A 21734-nucleotide genomic window follows, 5' to 3' on the forward strand; every position below is an offset into this window, starting at 1 on the left:
GGGGATATGCATTTCCTTTGAACTTGGAAAGTCTCAGTGACTGTGAAGGGCAATGTTCTTAGAACTATGCTTCTCACAAGACATTTTCTTGAAATAAACCCCAAAGATGGGAAAAAACACTTTGTCTTCATATCGCAAAGATTGCCTGTGGCTATTTTTGTATGACATTGCAGCAAAGTAGACCCTTGTGACTTTCAAACATGGGTGTCAGGTGTATGCTCCCCTCACACACACATGTGAGGAAAAAGTCACATTTATGACATCTTGAAGACGTGATTATTCATTGACTGAGTGGAAATTGTCTGCCATTTTGGCTACCATAGGAGCAAAACTAGTCATGGCAGCATCTTTGTGGCAACCATTTAAAAATGCTGGGAGGGCCCAACCCTGATCAGATCTGCAGCATGAGGAGGTGCTTTCATACCACCACCATCACTCTCCCCGCACACACACATGCACACCTTAACCAGTGTGGAAACTGCCACACACAGAGAGAGGGAGTTGTTTCCACAATTGAAAAGGTGGGAGGAACAAGAGAGCTACACCGTGGCTCAGTTGGGATTGGGCACCCATGGTATGGCGTCATTAAAATGGTGTCATTCTCAGAGTGGTGCAAGGACACTGCCGCATCTAGTTTGGCCCCATATCCTTGCTGGTTATATGATATGGGGGTAGGGAAAATTTTCTCAATACAATCCGTTTTTCTTTGGAAAAAAAAATCGGAAGCTTCAATTAACTCAGAGAAAGTTATGAGACAAGTGTTTTAAAATGAGCTCTATGACTCAGACTGTTTGTCGCTTGCCTGAAGTACAAAGATTCCCTTGGGGCTGTGAGCAACTTTAACTGTTACTTCCTGACAACCATGAAATGCTAACAAGCTAGAGCTGTCTGGAGCAGCAGGCTGAAGCTGTGGCCTATACATTGAGTTCCTCTCTTGTTTTCTTCCCCCCCCCCCTACAGTGCCTATGATAGGAAGCCCCCTGCTGGGTTCAAGCCATTAACCCCGCCTACTACCCCTGTATCACCTGCACTCCAGAGCACTTCCCTTCCTCCTCCTCCTCCTCCACCACACCTGCCTGCAGCACCTGTGCAGACTCCCGCTCATGTCGCCACCACAGCAGGAGCTCCGCCTCCCCCAGGCCCCCCTCATGCTCTTCAGGAACCGAGGCAGCAGCAGACCTTTGCGGTGCCTCGGCCACCTCATCAACCCCTTCAGATGCCAAAGATGATGCCTGAAAACCAGTATTCGACAGAACACAGGTAAAGGGAGGGGGAACACGGCGGGGTCTTGGGGGAGGTCTGGCAGCCTGGATGTGCGTCCTCTGAATAACTGAGTCTGAAAAGGAACTGTAAAGTCCTGACTGGCTAAGTCGCACGCCTCATATCCAAAACTGGGCAGAATGAAATTCTGCACAAGACATGGCTTGTCACAGAATTTAATTTACATTTACCACCAGTATTCTTAGACTGCTTTTGAGTTTGACAGTTGTTTTGAATGTAGGAAAAAGCTCCCCGATTGGCTTCTACTTTATGTTTGCTTGTCAGGGATTTAAAGATCATGACTTTCTTTGAAGAGGCAAGTAACTGTTTTCTGGCCCAGCCCTGAGAGGGAAACTCTGAGGTAGATGTGAGATTTCTAATGTTATCATTCTGTTAGTTGTGTTGTGATTGAACGTTGGCCTCAAGGAACTCTTTGACTTTTTTCACTCACCTTCTGCTGTAGGAGACCAGGCTATTTATGTTCTACATCCCATTGTATGGGAGAAAGCAGCTTGAGTGGTTCCTTTCTTGAGAATAAATGTATTACTTCGGGAGACCGTCCTTTATGACTTCATAAAATAGCAGTCAGTGAACTCTTAGGCCTGACTTTCAACTCAGAGTAAACAACTTATATCCATTGAATCTGTTGCACTCAGATGTCATGACAAATAGAGGTTTGCCTGAGAAGAGTATAAATGGAACTTGCCACATTGGCATGCACCCTCTTCCCTCTGCTTCTCATGCCCAGTGAACACAGGAAGGCTGCAGGGTTTGAGAAGCTTAGAATTCCCCTCCAGTTCACCATGATATGATGATGATGAAGAAGAGTTGGTTCTTATACACTGCATTTCTCTACCCGAAGGAGGCTCAAAGCGGCTTACAGTCGCCTTCCCATTCCTCTCCCCACAACAGAGACCTTGTGGGGTCGGTGAGGCTGAGAGAGCCCTGATATCACTGCTCGGTCAGAACAGCTTTATCAGTGCCGTGGCGAGCATGTGGGGGAGCGCAGAATCGAACCCGGCATGCCAGATTAGAAGTCTGCACTTCTAATCACTACACCAAACTGGCTCTCGGAATACAGGCGCCTCAATGAATTTAAACTACACATTTGTGTATCAGGATTTTAAATTGGGATTAAACCAAGGTTTTGAATCTCAGGCTAAACTCCGGTTAGTTTAAGGTGCCCCTGTTTATTCCTCCCCACAAACTGGAGCTTGATTCAAGGCTGTTGAATGCCAGAATCCTGCAGTCATGATCTGTGTGCAAGGAGAGGGGAGACGGGAGCACACGGCAACAAGCTTTTTTCAGGCCCATCACATACAACCCTCTGTTTGTCACAGTATTTGAATACAATGGTTGTTTCTTAGTATCTGTTTCTCCTAAGTTAATATCCACCATGGTGTTTGTCATGGTTTAAACCCAGGGTGTTTTTAAAATGAAATTCTGTAAGCTCCTTTCCCTTTCAAGAGATTAATTGCTTCCCAAGTTAAATGATTGCTGGACATGAGCCCAGCTGTTGCATTCCCCCCTCCAATCCTGTGCATGTTCCTTTTACTTAGGTTCAATGAATACTAGTTAAGGTAGCAGAAAACATTTGGAAACCTGATGCTTCTGTGCATCCCTGGCCAACATGCTCTTTTTGATAAGGGTCTTCCGTGCTACCCCTTGACTATTAGGCTTTACCTGTACTAATATTGTTCCATCCTCCTTTAAACCTCTATTGATTGTTTTAATATTATTGCTGGTCTTTATATTGATCACTGTTTCCAGCACCCTGTTGTAAAAGAGCTCAAACTATTTCAAGTGGTTCTTGATGGCTTATATGGAAAGGGGTGGTCCCTATCCTCTCCTCGCATGCCATCTTTTCCAGTATTTCTTATTACAGGGTATTGTCTCTTGCCAACCATATTAGCTAAAATTGTACTAAGCCAAGGTTGCTGACTAGGCTGTGCTTCTAGCAGGAATGTATCCCTTATGAGATGCAGTTCTGGTGCATTAAGTTATCCCAAAAGAAATCTTATCTCAGCATTTCCCAAGATTTTTAACTGTTACGTTCAAGCATCTTTATACTAAGTATGCTTTTTAAGCCTTTCCATCTCTTTCAAAAATCCCCCTTTTCTCCCCAGCAACCTGGATCCTAAGAGCTTGCATAACTTTTCTTCCATCTACTCTGTATAGTCCCACTCATAAACTTGGCTCTTCCTAGTTTCCTGACTGTAGATCAAGGCCCTAAAGGCCCTGACCATGGCTCCTTAAGGAATGGAACTTCAGAACGAAAGCAGGGTCCATGCTTGCCGCTAAAGCAACTGTGCTTCGGACCATTACAGATTTTTTAGCCTTATACAATAGAGGGTAGGTAGTCCTTGCCGCTTGAAATAGCAAATATTTAGCAAGCAGGGGATTTGTAGAAATGTAGTCATCCCATGTGTATCTGGGTCTTCTGTGACTCCCTTCCCCATAACCAAGGGGAACACCTATATTGGGTAGACAACAAATGTGCAATGGCTCTTTAAAAAACCGCACGGGTGGAATTCAGAGGTTGGCATGCAGAGCCAGGCAGAGATCTGTTTTGTGTAGAATGAGATGTGAAATGCTTTTCTAATCTGGGCGAGTGAGGAAACCATAGGAACATAAATCAACATTCAAGCATCAAAAGATGGGCTTACCTTCACAGATATGTCTACTCTCATCTTTCACTGTGACCCTGTCTCCACCCTGTCCACTGAAAAAGCAGTTTCCCTATACTGGTGGCATCTAAAGTTGCTTTTAAACCCCCAGGCCCTGAGTTACAAATGACCTTAAAGCTATGCTAGGGATACTCAGCCTGGGCCCATCTGGAAGTGCCTCTTCCTGCAAAAGCCATACCAGCATAACTCTAGAGTTACGTTCTGGAAGGTTAGAGGGACACCAGTCGGAAGTGGAGTAATCCAGGCATGTCAGCTGCAAAAGATCATGTTACAAAGCCAAGTGGAGTTTGTGTGCGGCTTGAACCTTGGGAAAGGAATTGATTGTTAGCAATCGCCTGTCAAGGTACTAAGACGCAGGAGAGTGAAGATTGCCTCTAAACGTCAGTGGGAGGGTTACTGGGGCCTCTGTCCTATCCGACACTTGTACAGTCCATCTAAAGGCACATTCAGAGGCACTTCTTTTGGAGGTTCAGGACAATACTTCCTGATACCTGTCAGCAAGGGTGCTTTGGCTTGCACCTCCCCCCGTGAGTTGTCGACAGGGATCTGTGGAATTGTGCCATCCCACCTCTGATTTCTTTGACAAACTGGAGTATCCAAGGAAAACATTCCTGCTTCTCTTGGCACACTTTCCACATTATTTGTGTCCACATAAGCCATCAGGTCCTCACCAGGAAACTAAATTAATATGTGGGCGTGCTCTTAAACAAGATTGATTTCTTGTTAACCAGCTCTTTCACTTGTATCCTAAAAATTATTTTGTTGAAGTACTGAATATTCCCCTGAAAAGTAGGTGGCCGCATAGGTTTTGGATTTTTCTGTGGACCAAAAACCATGCTATACCTTTTATTAAGATCAACCAAAAGAAGACAACATGGTGTGCGCAACTTTTTAAATGTTCCAGAGCTCTTCATCAGGCTGGATGAGTGGGGGGGGGAACAACCGGGATGGGGATCTTTATTTAAGGTATCTTTGTGTAGGACACGTTTCTAACTTCAGTGGCCACAGAGTATGGTTATTATGAGGTTGCACCCTTGGCTTTCTGGGAACAGAAGCAAGAAAGGAAGCCATCTAATTGAAAACATAGCATCAGTCTCTCTCTGACATTTGAAATTCACAAGGCAGTCAGTAAGTTTTCATCTAAGATCTCAGACTTGGCATGAGAGTAACCGAGCTGTCTGTCAAGAGCATGCACTATGCTAAGACTTTGTGTGTACTTTATAGCACTAGAGCATTTCAGAAAGTGCACATTTTCCCTTCACACATGGAGAGGCTTAATCCTCTAGCCTTAAAGGCAGATTAGCAGCCACTTGGCTTTTTCAGATGGCTGAGTAGATTCAGAATTATGTAACCACTTGTTTGCTTCACTTGACCAAAATGTAGCCATGGCAAAGTAGTGGGTGATTTCTCACCAGCAAAGGCTGAACTGCTTTGTGCTCTTAGCAGCAGGATTTTTGTCCAATTGTAGGTCTAGTCTGCACAAGAGGGATATACCTTGTGTTGTGGCAAGTAAATCAAATCTACTATTTGCACCTGCTACAATAGATCCCACTAGAAGTCTCTCTTGCTCCTGCCACGAGCATAAAGCCAATAAGCAGCTCGGGCTGATAAGAAACCAGTTTCTTACAAGGAGCTTATTGGGGGCAAAAACTGCACATGATGCAGGAGATTTATGATCAGATCTCCCTATATATTTATTTTTACTTAGAAGTAATACTTCTGCCTCTGGGTTTTGTTTTGTTTTTTCCTTATTATAATTAGCAAAACGTTAACACATTTTTCCAGTATAATTCCTCCCCAGCTCTGTGGCAGAAATATAGCTTTGACCACATCCGAACATGCCCCAATGCCATGCTGTGGTCTCCTTCCGAGCTGCCTACGTGCTTTAAAATAAAAACGTTGGAAGATCCAGTCAGGGGAGTGTCCTCATCCTTTCTACATCATGCTGAATTCTCCCCAGATACATTTGCTTAATTTCCCTGTCAGAGACAGTGTAGAAGGCCTCTGTTTCTCAGGAAGGCTTAGGATACATTTGTCTTCAGCTTTGGGAAAGGGGGTGTTCATTGTTGATTGAAAGCTGGTAGCTGGTGTCCCAGGATGCATCTTACCTACCTCTCCCCAAAACTCATTCTTAGGTTGAGTTTTGGAAAGGGCTCAAATGTTGTACAGGGCATTGCTAAGAATCCTGATTGTGAAAGCTTCCTGTACTTCAGAGGAGCTGCCTTTTGAAGGTGTGATTCTAGGGGCTGAGGGACAACTCTGGGGATCATGAGAGCCCTTGGTCTCTTAACTCTGGTGTATAACTGTTTCTCCCTGTCTGTTTTGGGTGTACCCAGGTTTCAGAGACAGATGTCTGAACCTTGCCATCCCTATCCTCCGCCAGGGCTTTCGGGAGACAATCGCCCTGTCTACCACAGGCAGATGTCAGAGCCTATTGTCCCTGCTGCTGCCCATCCTCCTCAGGGATTCAAGCAAGAGTACCATGACCCCCTCTATGATCATGGTGTCCCAGGCATCCCTGGGCCACCCAGGCATGGATTCCAGTCTCCCATGGGAATCAAGCAAGAGCCCAGGGACTACTGCATTGACTCAGGTGAGTATGTTAGTGGCAGGTGTTCATTCCTTGGTGGCTGTCAGGATTACAAAGGAGCCTCAGTACCATCAGGAACCTAATCAGCCAGCATTCATGAAGTCCTTGGGCTCATATTGCTGTCCTTGAAAAAAAATTGTATATGCAGCTTGCTTCTTTGCAGCCTTCGGATATCTCTGTATGATTGCTAGAGACAGCTCAATACCTGTTGAATGGAGAGGGGTATGTAGTGTGGCTCTGCAACCATTTCCAATGGTTCTGCTCCACACTAGTGTCCTGTAGCAGCTGCTCCCTCTTTGATCCTAGATCGAAGTCCAGCCGAACCCACAAGGATGAAGATGAAGAACTCTTTGATCTTGCCAGGGAAGGAAATGGAAAATGCAGTCATAATATCACTGTAGCATCCAACAGTCTCTCCATGTGCTCTGACGGCTAGATTTTACTCCGCGGCTTTATATATATACCATTCCCCTAAAGTTATGGCTTGTATTGCCGCTGTACATTTCCATGGAAGGGGGAGCTGCTGCCTTTTTGTGGCCATGTTTAACCTAGTTAGAATGGTAGATTATCTCTTTGTGGCTTGAAAAAATAAATTTAAAAATCAAGCATTCAACAGATGTAGCAGGACCTAAGCTTCCATAATCTGAAAGGCATTACTGTTGGCCGTGGGGGAGGGCAGCTTTGCCTGCTTGCATGCAAAAGTCCCCCCACACACACGCGCACACACCCCTCTTCAGTTTTGGGGACGCTGAGCGTACAAGAGTCAGGCTGTATTTGGGTACCTCTTGGAACCCATAGCTGACTTTGGCTTTCTGCTAAATGCTCACCTTGGGATATGAAGAGGGGCAGTTTGATCACTTATTAGATTCTGCAGCTGCTGCTGGGGCAGGTCCCACCACATAGCTACAAATCGCCTTAGACCTAAAAATACCATGACCTCTCAGAGGCAGGCTGGAACAGATGGGAGAAGATCTACAGTTAAAGGAATATTTTTCTCTTCTCCCTGTTTCTTGTGTGTTTTCAAGGGGATGCAGCTTAACTGCTAGTTCATGCTTGTGTGTGTAGCTTAAGCATGCTTTCTCAACCAATCCTGCAGGTTTCTGACTAATTTTTTTCCATGTGTCAAGCTTCCGCTTTTGCCTTCTGGGGAAAGACAGCTGAAGCGATGAGGGGGATTTATCTGAGTGGTTTCTTCCAGGAACAATATAATATGCCTGGTTTCAACAGATTTTATTAATGTCTGCAAATTCAATACTTCTCCTATTTAGTCAGTGACCCATTGTGTCTCTGAATACCTAATACCAGGAGGTAAATAATCTTAGTACATGGGACTAGGACAACAATAGTTCACATCTAAAACATGGTCTTTCTCTGAAGTATTTTGCTTTTTGCAGAGAAGAGGTGATTCCCTTCTAATTGTATTTACTATTTAAAAATATAACTCACCCTTTCTACTTGCTAAACCGACAAGGCAACTAACCCCAGAAGTTAGTTCATACAAAAATGAAATGCTGACAATATGAAATCTCCCTTCATCTTTATTTCAGAAGTGCCTAATTGCCAGTCAGCGTATGTGAGAGGAGGAGGAGGAGGTGGCTACTTCCCCAACAGCCATGACGGTAAGTGGCCGGAGAACAGAAACATGATTGAGCTCATGTATAATTGTGTGCGTGAAATAAAATTCAGAAAATTAATCAATATAGAGTGGTAAATGATTACCCCAAGAGCAAGGGCAAAAACTCTCCCGTGAAACTAAAGATGAATGGTTGGTTTGCTTCTGCTGGAGGGCATTTTGCAGTACTGTAGGAGGAGTTATCAAGAACAAGAAGCTAACAATCATAATATTAGAAACCGGTATTAGCTTTTGGAGTGTTCCAAGTGTTTCATATAACATGATTGTCACAGCAACCCTAAAAGGTAGGACTGGGTTGTTGTCCCATCCTTGCAGATGAAGGGTCTGAGGGGTTGCTCTTGCTGCCTTCGAGTTCAGTTTTGTGGCTCTGTCCTTGCTGAAACCTGAACCTTCTTCAAAGGTGAACCTCACTGCTGTGACTAGGGTGAGAGCCAAATGCTCAGCAAGCTCTGGGGAGAGGAGAGACCCATTGTTTGCTGCTGCTTGAACAAATCGATGAGCTTGGCAAGAGGATGGAGCCCCCTTGTGGGTGCTGTATGAGGCCTTCCAAGGTAGCGCCTGCCCCCACCTATCCCTAGGTGCTAGCGAGAAATGAGCATGTGCAAGAACTGCATCCCCTCACAGCATGAAGATATTAATTGGACCAAGGAAACCATTTTATTCAACTGATGATGTTATCTTTGCCCTGCTGCAGTCGAGTCCTGTCTCTGTAAATCATCCTGATTCCCTTTCTGCATTGCAAGCAGATAGTTAAGGGTGTTTGGGACCTGTTGGGGACATTCAATACGCCTGTTGCCAGTTTCCCTCCTTAGCAATGCTGAAACAACACCTTCCATTTTACCCACAGAACAGATTCTTCCTTCCTGCCTCTCTCTTAGCCATGTTAGGTGCCAACAGCAGCTGCCCTCATGGCTACGGCTGCTAATAAAAGTCTAGCATCTCTGGATCCTTATCTGAGCAAACAGTATCTCTTGCAGCATGTATATACACAAATAGAGATTTTGTTTATTGAAAGCCTTTATTAGCTACCTTTATCCTTATGGAGCTCAAAGCAGCTTACAGTGTAGCTAAAATGCATAAAATGAAGTAGCTAAAATACATAAAGAACCATAATTTTAAAATCACCATTTATGACTGCTAGTAATTTAATCAAATGCAGTCCTAAACAAAGCTATCTTCAGGTACCTCTTAAAAATGCAAAGAAAAGGGGCCAGGCACACCTGTGAAGCATCCCTCAAAAATGACACAATTATCACAGAGGCCAGAATGATGATGATCAGAATGATCAGGGATTCCCAATCGGGTCTGTGGGAGCTCCAGAGGGGGTCTGTAGCCTTTCCCCTCTTACCTTTATGGACTTGGCCACAAGCGAGGGAACTGGCCGCCTCCACCCAGAGGTGGGGGAAGGGAACGAAAGGAGGGCGAAGGGTGCAAGTGGTGATGTCACTTCCAGTTACGTCACTTCTGGGAGGCGTGGCCAGCCGAGATAACTTCTGGGGGTCCATGAAGCCTGAATATTTATTCTCCACTGTCAAAAGGTTGAAAAAGGCTATCACCAAACAGGGATTTCAATACCAGAGGGTTTTTTTTGGGGGGGGGGTCCTTATTAGAGAATTGGCATCACGGATAATGGGAGTAAGCTGCTGTATGGTGTTGGAATTCCATGAATAGGATTTCCACTGCATTCCGCCCTTGCCCTCCCCCCCCCCCCATTTTTAAGCAGTAGTCTGGATCACGGCCCCCATAAACCTGCTATTTCACATTAAAAAAAAAAATCAGTAGGAGCTCCATTCACAGAATGTCAGGGCCATATCTCATTTGCCCTTTGAGACCTTTCTGCCTGTGGTTCATCTTGCAGAGGAGTGAGCTAGAGGTAATGCTGCTGGTCACTGACCTTGTGGAATTGAAAAGACCTCTCTTGTTTTTAAAAAGTTGCTGGTGCAGAGGAGTAGCTGCAGTAAGAGAAAAGGAGCAGAGCGTGTCTTCTTCCTGTAGCGAGACACCCCATATACATCGATAGGTATTAGCTTATCGGGGTTAGATGCATGATTGCTACTCATTGTAGCGCTCTAATGTTGTGGGCAGACTTAGGTTTGTGGAGGAAGTTTCTCCTTATAACAATGTAGATGTCTGATAAGATCGAGCAGTGCTGTTTGACCACATGAAAAGGACATTTTTAAAGTTCAGTCTGAACCAGCTTATGTAGCTCAACCAGTTACTGTAAACAAAGCTGAAGGGTGCCGCTGGATTTGAGGGTGGAAGAGGGCTGGCCTGAAGCTGATATGCCACGCTAAGAAACTGGGCTGGTCCCCATGCTTCTCTCTGGCACAATGTCTGCCAGGCCAGAGACTAGAAAGGCATCACAATCCAAAGCAGAAGCTACAACACAAGGTAGATTTATTAGGGCCTGGTCCCTCTTTTCTTTCCCGTTCTCTCACCTCCACTTAGTTTTTTTCAGTCTGGTGTGAATCCAGCCACAGGGGAACCTGCTGTCTAGACAAGCCCCTGGAGTTGGCAGAGTAGAGCAGCTGGCACATCCGCAAGTAAGCGCTGTGAGGCTGTACCTGTTGACTTAAACTGCCCAGCAGTTGCTGCCAGCAGACAAAGTAATGGCATAAAACCAACAGTCCAGGAGGAAGTGGACTAATCTGTGTGTTTTGACCTGTATCACAAACAGAATGTGTGGTGAGCTAATCTGCATGTCTTCTTTCTTCTTAGGGTTCTCATATGAGAAGGATGCCCGGTTGTACTTTGATGATACCTGTGTTGTACCAGAGAGGTTGGAAGGTAAGGGACTGGTTGTTTAGGGATTTCAAGGAGTTCTGGAGAAGCAAGAAGGTGGATTAGCCGTTCTGGGTGCTCCAAGACACCCTGTTTCATTTGTGCCTTAGATTGTCAGAGAAACTGTCTCCAATGACTGCAGGATGCAGGGTTTTAGTGGTAAAGCTACATTCATTACCAGATTAATATTACAGAATAGGAAGGCTGAGAAAAGCTGTGTAACTATTCAAAAGAAGTGCTGTGGGCCAGTGACATCTGGCTGCTTGGTGCACCTTTGTACAGGGGGAGACCCTCACCAACTAGAAGGCCAAATGTGCTGTAACTTTTGCATTCACCTGGCTTCTTAAATGTTTGAGGTTATTTCGAGAAACTGGAGGAAATTGTAATGCCTGATCATTGCCTTCTGGGGGATGTGGAATCTAACTGGTGCTGCTTTGTTCTGAACAGGCAAAGTGAAGCAAGAGCCCACAGTGTATCGTGAAGGGCCTCCTTACCAGAGACGAGGATCGCTCCAACTGTGGCAGTTCCTGGTCACCCTCTTGGATGATCCTGCCAATGCCCACTTCATTGCTTGGACTGGCAGGGGCATGGAGTTCAAACTGATTGAGCCTGAAGAGGTAAAACACCTGGGCAGGGAGGGAAGACTTCCAGGTTTGCCATACATTATCATTGCCTTATTTTTAATTTATCCAACAAAAGTCTACTAGAATGTAGAATAAAGGATGGCTCAATTGCAATGAACTTAGCTGCTGTGGCTATCTGTCAGCAAACTCTTCTCTTTGTCACAAAGAGAAGAAGAAGAAGAGTTGGTTCTTATGTGCCACTTTTCCCTACCCGAAGCAATCTCAAAGCGGCTTACATTCACCTTCCCTTTCCTCTCCCCACAAGAGACACCCTGTGAGGTAGGTGAGGCTGAGAGAGCCCTGATATCACTGCTCAGTCAGAACAGCTTTCTCAGTGCTGTGGTGAGCCCAAGGTCACCCAGTTGGTTGCATGTGGGGGAGTGGAGAATCAAACCCAGCTTGCCAGATTAGAAGTCCACGTTCCTAACCACTACACCAAGCTGGCTCTCGCGAGGGATGAAGGACACTTTCAGGTGATAGATACAACTTAATACTGTTTCATTTATTTGTAGTCTCTGGGCCAGGCCACTTGAAAGCAGGCAGAATACAGTAGAAATAGCATTAGTTGAGACTTGTGGTTGCAGAAAGTGGAGGTACTGGTCAGGTTTAGGATTGTGGCTCTTCCTTGGTATGTCAAGAGCACACATAGAGCTGTTGAAAAACAGAAGTGATGTGTGAATGGCAATTGGTGATCTCCTTCATGCAGAATTGCATGGATACTACCCATGGTATTTTCTCAGAAGGAAGATTCCCACGTTCAGTTGTTTTGCATGATACAGCAAGTACTTCTCCCCGTAACATTAAAGCTGTCTCTACTTTCTCAGAGGCTTGATGCATTAGATCAGGGGTAGGCAAACTGTGGCTCTCCAGATGTCCATGGACTACAATTCCCATGAGCCCCTGCCAACAAATGTAGTCCATGGACATCTGGAGGGCCACAGTTTGACTACCCCTGCATTAGATGGTCTGTTTGTATTGCGCCTTGACAGGGTCAATCCATATACAAATTGACTTGTTTCTGCATTATGTCCTGGTTATTAGCTTATTCCAGCTTCAAAACGGCAGTTCTCCTTTATGTATGGTGCCTAGGGGTATAACGAGAGGCATAGCATCTGTAAATAAAGTTATTTCTGGCCCTGTGTGAATCTGTTAATTGAATCTTATCCAGTCCACACCAAGGTCAAATGGAGAAAACAGAGCCAGACTTCGTAAGACCCTCCTTTCACACTTGTCGCTGAACCTGTTGCACTTAAAGCTGCTTGATCTTGCAACAGCTGGATTATTGGCAGGGAGTAACTCCTTAGCTTAATTGGATGGATTGTCATCTCATAGATGATCTCATCCATCCAGAGTTTTATACATTCTACATTAGAATTAAAATGAAATTGGACTTGAGCCTTGTTCATACATGAAGGAGAATAGGGTAGCAGAATGCAGAAAGAAGATAACATCACTGCATCTTAAACTTCTCCCAATTCACAAAGCCCTGTTCCAGCCAGGCTAGCCTCTTACTCTTTCTTAAATATGTCCTTTATTCAGATGGCAGGCATCAGACAGGTGACCCCACACAAGTAGGGTTCATATGCTGTGTTCCATCCCTTCTAAATCTTTTATTCTATGAGCCTAAAAACGTTCATTGTTGGAAAGAAGCTGATACATCACCATCAGAAATCTTTCCACTCTCCTATTACAGAACAGGAAATAAACAGAATGCTTGGAGTTCCATATACAGAAAAGGTATATGGAGAAAAGATGTGAGGGGTTTAATGGGGCTTTTATGAGGTACTATTATGTAATCCGCCTTTATTCCAAGGAGGAATGCAGACTATAAATTGAATAAAGAAATAAATAAACATTTGCTGTGATTTGGCAGAAGCTTGTCAATATGTGTCAGTGTTGGTATTCCAATAAATATATCCTATCATTCAATTTCTCTACATTCCCTTCTGTTAGTTCTTTCATTCTATAGTTTTGCTCTTGGAAAAATCATGGTTTAGGATGGGTGAGATGAGATATTGGCTGCAGAGGAAAGGACGCGCAGTAATAAGTTGAAACTACAAGTACAACAATATAGGCTAGATATCAGGAAAAAATTTCCACAGTCAGAGTAGTTCAGCAGTGGAATAGGCTGCCTAAGGAGGTGGTGAACTCCCCCTCACTGGCAGTCTTCAAGCAAAGGTTGGATACACACTTTCCTTGGATGCTTTAGGATGCTTAGGGCTGATCCTGCGTTGAGCAGGGGGTTGGACTAGATGGCCTGTATGGCCCCTTCCAACTCTATGATTCTATATTGTGTTTGTTCATGCCATCTTATGTTTGCAGTTTAAAAAAACTCCACATTTTAAAAAGCTGATAGAACAAAGAGCCAGTTGAGAATCCATTGTGTGTTTTCTGTTCTCTCCCCCTCCCCTTCCAGTCCCTTTATACAGCAGCTCATTGGCTTTCCAGAACATCTTCCCATTCAGCAGGTCTAGGGCATGTTCTTTTCTCATTACACGACAGATACTGAGCTGTGCCTTGGAGAAAGGTTTTCTGCTCATTTCCACTGTTGCTGTGGGCTTTGCACTGTTGTCACCCTGTGGAGACACTGGTTTTGTAAATAAACCCTTGCAATTACTGAGAGGAGTCTTGTGGTGCACTGGGTTGTACTGAATGATGCAGAGGAGGAAGCTGTTTGACTAATAATTGAAACCAGCTGCACAGCCAAGCAGTGCATGGTGGGTAATTATCCATAATATACAGTATGCTCTGCATGGAAATTGTGGTTTTTCAAACAGCAGTTTGGCAGCCCCCTCTAGTTTGCCGTTTCACTCCCTCTGCATTATGAAAAGGCAACGCTTTGAACTTGAAAATATTTTCACCATGAATCTTGTCCTGGCTGGGTTTTCCATAAGTGAGAAGGCCAAGAAAGCATGAGTGGGAGATGCACAGCCACATTGTGTGACCTCTCTCCTGCTATACAGCATGAGTGGCCTGACATTTTAGATCTCAGTATCTTCCCGAAGGCAGAAACGATCAAAGGGCTGAGAACTGACCTTGCTTTCGGCAGTCCTGTCCACTGAGAGGATGAGGGCTTTGAACAGAGTTTATGATTTTTTGTGCCAGCCTGTGCAGCAGTAAAGAGGAAGCTCTTTCACTGCTTGTTGCCATAATCAACGCCCAGGTGCTGGGGAACGATTATGTAACAGTCGCTACCAGGCTCCTACGAATCTGTGCATAGACAACATGCTCTGGGCTCTTTCCCTGCTGTGGCGTAGGTATGCAAAAGAGCTTGTGCCTGAGCATGCAGAATTCCTGAACATGCTTCCGCCCTCGAGCCAGTTACAAAAGGTTTAATTCTGTATGCTATTGGAAAGCATATCGCAAGGTGTTAGCTTAAAACTGAAGCAAAGTTTCCTGTCGTCGTCCGTCCATCTGCCCCCCCCCCCCAACGTCTAAGGTGCTTGCTGAATTCACAAAGCAGTGCTGTGTGCATACAGCTGTAGTTGGCTCCCAGTACATTCTTCCTCAGGCTGTGTGTGTGAGAGAGAGAGAGAGGAGGCTGGAGAAATAGGAGTGGAAGAGCATGAAGGAAAGCTAGTTAAAAGCACTGCAATAGCTTTTTTTCTGGTTGCTTTGCTTGGAAGCAGTACAATAGTCAGAGAACAAATATAGAGAAGCTCACAGTGAGAATACTTTTCTCTGTGTGTGAGAGCAGCTGTGCCGTGGAACGTGAAGTGTTTGCTGCTTTCTCTGCTGATGCTGGACTTCTTTAGTTCAGGGGTAGTCAACCTGTGGTCCTCCAGATGTCCATGGACTACAATTCCCGTGAGCCCCTGCCATGGGAATTGTAGTCCATGGACATCTGGAGGAGCACAGGTTGTGACTACCCCTGCTTTAGTTCATCCTTGCACATCACTTCCCTGTTCTTTACCGTTATGGTAAAGCTGGCCTGGCTGGCATGAGTGCAGCCAGCCTGTTTAGCAGCTGAGGCCTTTGGAAACATCCCATGCATTTGGCTCGGTTGTTCGTCAGGGCCTCAGGTGGACATGGGCCGTCTTGGTGCACTTAGTGCAAGGAAATGCGATTAATCTATTCTGAGAGCCTGACTGTCCATTCCAGAAATCCCCTGGGAAAAAGTTGGTTGGTTGGCAACAGGCTGATGTCATCAGATTCTGTTCCCAACGTGAGCTGGAATAACTGTTCACAACTGCTCAAAAAGTCATGTTGGAATAGAATGCTCAGTCAGCGCACACTTGGGCCTTCATTAGCTTTCCCATCATGTCTTTTCCATATGTAATATGCTAATAGGTCGGCACATGATCCTTTGTGCCTTGGCCAACAAATCTAGCCAGTCTTCTGACCTGACAGAGTGGCACTTAGGCAGGCCTTGTGCATTTCTAGGAAAAAGGGATTTGGTTCTTTGCAACTGTTTTACCTCGTTTAGGTTGCTAATGCCTGGAAGTCTTTGCTGTTCTCTTTTACTGCAAGGGGAACACAATTAAGTGATACATGTCCTCTAAACTCTTCTAGACAACTGTTAGTAAAACAAATTTACACAGTTATTATTGGAGAAGCCTTGCAGAAGAGTCACCATTAATAGTCTTGTTCAACAAGTTGAGGGTCAGTCCTTGCTAACTGCAAGCTGTCATCGCTGTCTGGTAATGGTGTGGCGTTTTGTAGGTGTTACGTCACTTTTTAAGGTGATCCAATAAATGCATTCATGGGAAAATATTATGAATTTATTTTAATTTGTTTATTATTTATTAATTACATTTATATCTTGCCACTCCCACAAGGGCTCGTTGCAGCTAAGTAAGCAGTGCTGACCTTTGTGGACCAATGGTCTGATTCTGCATAAGGCAGCTTCATGTGTTCAGCCATCTTGGTGACCCTGATGGGGGCAGAAAAATGGGCTTTAAGTGTCGCAAATTTATATCTAGGGGCTTGACTTGGAAACACTTCTCCACTATAACAGCTTTCAGTCAGGGCAAAATGTGACATGCTACTCAGACTTCCTGCTTGTACTTCCACTTTTGCAGGTAGCTCGCCGGTGGGGAATCCAAAAAAACCGGCCTGCGATGAACTACGACAAGCTCAGCCGCTCCCTTCGCTACTACTATGAAAAAGGCATCATGCAAAAGGCAAGTAACACTCTCTTCCCTGTGAACATTCTAGCTGCATGGAAATGGTGTTGGCCCTAAGGAAACAGAGTCTGGGATGAGAGTGGCTCGCTTAGGTAGTTCTCATCTTCCACCACTCGGTTCCTGTCCCAGCTATAATGCAAAAGAGCATTTCTATTTCTCATTTGCTCTGTCCATCTCTTCAACTGAAATTATACTGTATTTTCCGGCCCTTGCTGCTATTGAAAACAAAATTCTTTGTACAATACTGCATTCACGGCTCCTGAAATTGCTATGTGGAGTCTGGTTGTATAAACCCCTGATTGTTGCTTTGTGTGAAGTATTAATTGATAATTGATAACTGATGAGTTACCCTGCCATACATACACACACACACAATGCCATGCTGTGAAAACATTTTTATAAATAAAAAACTTATTGGATTATATTTTAGTGGATTATATATATTTGTATCTAGCTTTTCTCCCCAGTGGGGGACCCAAAGCTGCTGACACCTCCATTCTCCCCTCTTCCGTTTTATTCTCACAACAACTGTGAGAGGTTAGGCTAGAAGAGAGTGACAGATCCAAGATCGCCCAGTGAGCTTCCATGCCAGAGTGGGGTCTTGAATCTGGGACTCCCAGAACCTAATCCGACTTTGTAACCACCGCACTAGACTGGCTTTATGTAGTTCTGCTGTAGGAAACCAGCCGGAGATGAAACTATGTATGAAAGCAGAGGGCTGCAGATTCCTTCTGTCTGCTTCCTTTTTACAGTAATGCCACCAAGCCGAAACTGACTAAAAGTTGGCAAGCAGCTTGCCTAGGCTTTGTCCAGGGCTTGCTGCCAAGGTAAACATTGGTAAACTCCTTATGGGTGCTTAATCTGTTTCACGTCTTATGAAGGATAAGGGCTCTTCCTCTCCTCTGCTGGCAAATATGTCATCCAACTTTTTAAAAAAGTCATACAACTATGCCAACAATCACATGGAAACATGATCCGTTCCTAAGTGCATCCCCACCCCAATTTGATTGCTTCTAGAAGGGTATGGCTAGGGCAGAGTGTTCTGTGTGGTTTACAAAATAATATTAATAGTTACAATGATTGACAGCAAAAACTTCATAGAGCCCAGAAGTCCTTTTCCAGGTGACTGGAAATTCTGTCCATGGAAGCTGAGATTTTACCCGACATAGATCTGAAAGGATATAGTCAACCTTTGTTCTTAGCAGTTTTTTAATGTTTAAAAAAATAAAACAAAACTCTGATTATTAATTCTGCTCCCAGTACTAAAATTTGCCCTTCTAATTTGTGCTTGCACAATCTTAGCATACATATAACCCTGAACATGGTAGGATTAGAACTTGTAAAGGTATTCCAGAAAGGAGAGAATGTTATTCTGAAGATAGTTCCAAAAGAGATCGATTTGGAGCGGGGGGGGGGGGGGGTTATTAAAGAAATGTTTTGACAAATCTCTGAGCATGCCTCTGATCATTGCATTCATTTAGTTGACTCTGAATGAAGCGGGGAGTTTTGTAAGTTGCAACTGTTTTCTCTGACTAACCTAGAGAAAAGTGTAATTGCATGTTTATTGGTGCTCTTTGACAATCTTATCTACCCATACATGCACATATTCCCCTCCCCTTTGCCTTTCCTCACCTGTTTTACCCTAACACAGGCTTTCACAACCAGGGTATCGTGAAACCCTGGGGTTTCTTGATGGCCCATGAAGGGTTTCCCAAATGGGTGGGAGTCAATTAATTTTTAATATATTTTTTTAATTTGTTAAACCGTTATTGGGTTATATGACCTTATATGGTCTGTCAGTCCACCCACCCCTCCTAAAATGGCCAATGATGGGTTTGGAGAGAGTTGGAAAGGGAGAGGCCTAAGGTGGGGGTGTACGTAGTTATGCTTCCCAACTATATTCTGCACAATTGCACCACTTTTGGAGTTTCTCGAAGCCTGAAGAGTGTTTTAGGGCAGTGGTTCCCAACCCGGTCCGTGGATTAGTCCGTACTGGGCCATGGCTCCTCCTCATCCTCCTTCCCAGGTGCTGCCTAAGGGCCTGCCCTGCCACTCTGCCACCAGCTCACCTTTGGTGCTCTCCGGCGGCCGCCATGGCTGGGGCTCCCCCTTGGCGTGGCATTGCGCATCTGCTGCTGGCAGCTTCCCCCAGGAGGAGCAGGATCTCAGGGTGCTGGCGGGAAAGCAAGTGGAGCAGGGGCTCAGGCGGTGGCGGCGACGACCCTCAGCAACAGACTACCCCCCGGGCCTCAGTAAAATTGTCAAGCGTTGACCAGTCCCTGGTGATAAAAAGGTTGGGGACCATTGTTTTAGGGGATTCTTAATGGTAAAAAAGTTGAGAAGGGCTGCCCTAACAGAACCTTCTGCCTCTTTCAGGTGGCTGGAGAGCGGTATGTCTACAAATTTGTTTGTGATCCTGATGCTCTTTTCTCCATGGCCTTCCCTGACAATCAGCGTCCGTTCTTGAAAGCTGAACCAGACTGCCATGTGAATGAAGATGACACCATACCTCTGACGCATTTTGAAGACAACTCTGCATACCTCCTAGACTTGGATCACTGCAGCAACCTCCCCTATGCAGAAGGCTTTGCTTACTGACTTGTGAAGCAGCAGAATTCTGACATGAGAGACTCCTGTTCCAACCAATAAGGGCAATTTTTTTTGTAAAGAAAATTCTGCTGTTCATGAAACTGCTCTTTGCAAACATTATCAGAAGAGCCTAAAACACTTCAAGGCCCTCCATGTGAAGACTGGCAGTAGCGTGGCTAGTGAGTAGGACCTGCGGTCACTGATCACATTGGGTGCAGCTATTGGGTGCACAGAGATTGGGAAGGGTTGTCTTTTAGGCCCGGCTGATAGGGACAGGTGCGATTATACACGTCCACGGGACTTGAATAGACTGCATGTGACTCGCAGATTCGTTCTGAAAATGTGCTCTGTTACAATCACAATCCTTGTTATCTACCTTGCACCATGGAAAAGGGCTTTGATTTGCAGAGGGAAAGGGGAACCGATGCAGTGTAAGTCCTTGGGAATGGGCTAGCTCAGCCCTCCTGGGTTCTCAGTGCACAGCTCCTCAGCCTGGGGAAGCCTTTCTTAGTCTCCAGTAAACATCCCAACTTAAAGAACAGCACTTAAGCATCACCTCCCTAAGAGCCCAGCAAGCCCTTGGCCACCCTCTCTTTAACAAGGCTGTGCATGGATGGCTTGCTTTTAGGGGGGGAGGGGGGCTTGGCCAAACTCTTTTTATGTTGTGGGGCAACATTTCTAACTAGATTTTTGTAGGTTTTGTATCTGTGGCAAGTCCACCTTCTGGCCAAGCGGCTGCTTTCCTGCCTCTGGCAGTGCTGTTTGCAAAGGGCACTGCTGCTGGGGTGGAGTTTCTTTGGCCCAATGTGTGCATATCTGCTTTGCGCTTTTCCTGCACTGGATCCTGCTTGGACATTTTGCACAGCATGCTGTGCATTTGGAGTATGCTTCTGTGCAGCAGCAGAGCGCAAGCCGCTTGGCTTTTTCTGTGTCTGGGAATTGTATGTATCTAATACATGACAGCCCCAGCTGTTCGATATCCCCAGGTTCTGACCTTATGACTCCATTGCCATATTACTGCTTAACTGACTTTTCTGGTCCTCTTTGAGCTTGTCAGCAAGGGAGAAAGAGACAACGTGTGTATTTTAGCTTAATTTGTAAGTCGCATTTCTCTCTTTCACATGCTTCATGCAAGCCACATACTTTAGGGGGATTTTTTTTAAAGAAAAAAAGTATCACAATTTGATTTTGTAAAAATGCAGGGAGAAGAAGGAGGCCAGATTTACTCAGTATATATAAAGCTTCTCTGGATCCTTCAGGAGTTGTCTCTCTTGTTGTTGTGAGCCCGTTGGCACACACCTGTACAATGCTTTACCCACAATGCGTCTCTTCCCTTGCGGGCTCTGTGTTTTGTTGTAAATGCTGTATAGGATTTCTTTTTCTGCTTTGATAACTTTGTTTGGGTTTTTGACTAACTTTACTTTTTTAAGAAAAAAAAAGTATGAATATGAAGATTAACTCTGTGGACAACTCAGCAACTCTCCCCAGAATCTATCCAGGGCCCCCAAAGTGGCCTATCACAAAGCACACAATGACAGCAAACTCTGCTGTGGTTCCCAGATTGCCCCAAAGCTTAACCCAAATGAATGGGGCTTGCTTCTTTTTTTTGTTTTAAAATTTGGCATGAGAAGTCTATAGTGCAGAAAGGGTTAATCTGAGGATTGATGTGAAATGACTGTTGCCTGAGCAGGGCTACAATAATATATCTCCTGCAAAGCTGCATTACATTCTGTACTGTGTACAATAAAGGATTTTTGCTTTCTGTTCAGGCACTGCGCGCCCTTCTTCTCGTTTCCCTCGCACCAACTTAGTGAGGCTTTCAGCACGGCTGTCCAGAGATGGGCAGAGGCAGCTTGTCCATTCCTTGTATTCTGCACCTTTGGCGCCTCTGTTTGTGTGCTCCCGATGGCCCCCTCAGTCCCTGAAGGCAGCCAGTCCTCTTTCTATCTGCACTGCACTAACTTGAGTTGACTCCCAAACACGGCAGATGCCATAGCCACAGAAGTCAGCAATTCCCACAGAACATCCACAGAACAGAACATCCATCATCACAAAATGTATGGTCTTGAGATCTGGCAACTTCATCATGGAAGATTTCCACATAACTGTTCTAAACCAGATGTTATTTATTTGTTGTTGGCCCAATCACAAGTATAGTGACGGAGGTTTCATACAGAGAATTTCCTTCCATTTATGAGCTCTGTTTGAAGTGCTATGGTCATTTCAAACAGTGCTGCTTTCCCCTCCGCTCTCAAGGCATCTCAGTGGTGCCAATGAAGCACTTATAGCCCTAAAGCGCTATAGGTATTTTAAACAGTACTCCTCAGTGATTCAGAAGTGCAACAAAGGAGTAGAAACCAGAACAAACACATCAGTAGACAGAATCAGAATACAGGATGATCTTGACAAGCTAGAAAACTGGGCTAAAATGAATTTCAATAGTGA

At 44.9% G+C, this 21734-nt stretch overlaps 1 protein-coding gene across 7 annotated transcripts in view; it reads left to right on the forward strand.

Moving 5' to 3' along the window:
- Window positions 1-21057, forward strand: part of ETV5 (ETS variant transcription factor 5) — a 38104-nt gene extending 17047 nt beyond the window's left edge. For 6 of the 7 annotated variants that reach the window (XM_077349175.1, XM_077349171.1, XM_077349176.1 and 3 more), the window contains exons 7-13: window positions 961-1260; window positions 6284-6540; window positions 8085-8156; window positions 10889-10957; window positions 11399-11568; window positions 16596-16697; window positions 19077-21057. In XM_077349175.1, the coding sequence (XP_077205290.1) occupies window positions 961-1260; window positions 6284-6540; window positions 8085-8156; window positions 10889-10957; window positions 11399-11568; window positions 16596-16697; window positions 19077-19298 (1192 nt within the window). In that variant the 3' untranslated portion in view covers window positions 19299-21057. Of the gene's footprint in view, window positions 1-960; window positions 1261-6283; window positions 6541-8084; window positions 8157-10485; window positions 10562-10888; window positions 10958-11398; window positions 11569-16595; window positions 16698-19076 lie in introns of those variants that run through there. The other variant, XM_077349178.1, reaches the window with a different exon arrangement.
- Window positions 21058-21734: the final 677 nt, after the last annotated feature.

Source organism: Paroedura picta, chromosome 8 (genome assembly GCF_049243985.1).
Source record: "Paroedura picta isolate Pp20150507F chromosome 8, Ppicta_v3.0, whole genome shotgun sequence".
NCBI lineage: Eukaryota > Metazoa > Chordata > Lepidosauria > Squamata > Gekkonidae > Paroedura > Paroedura picta.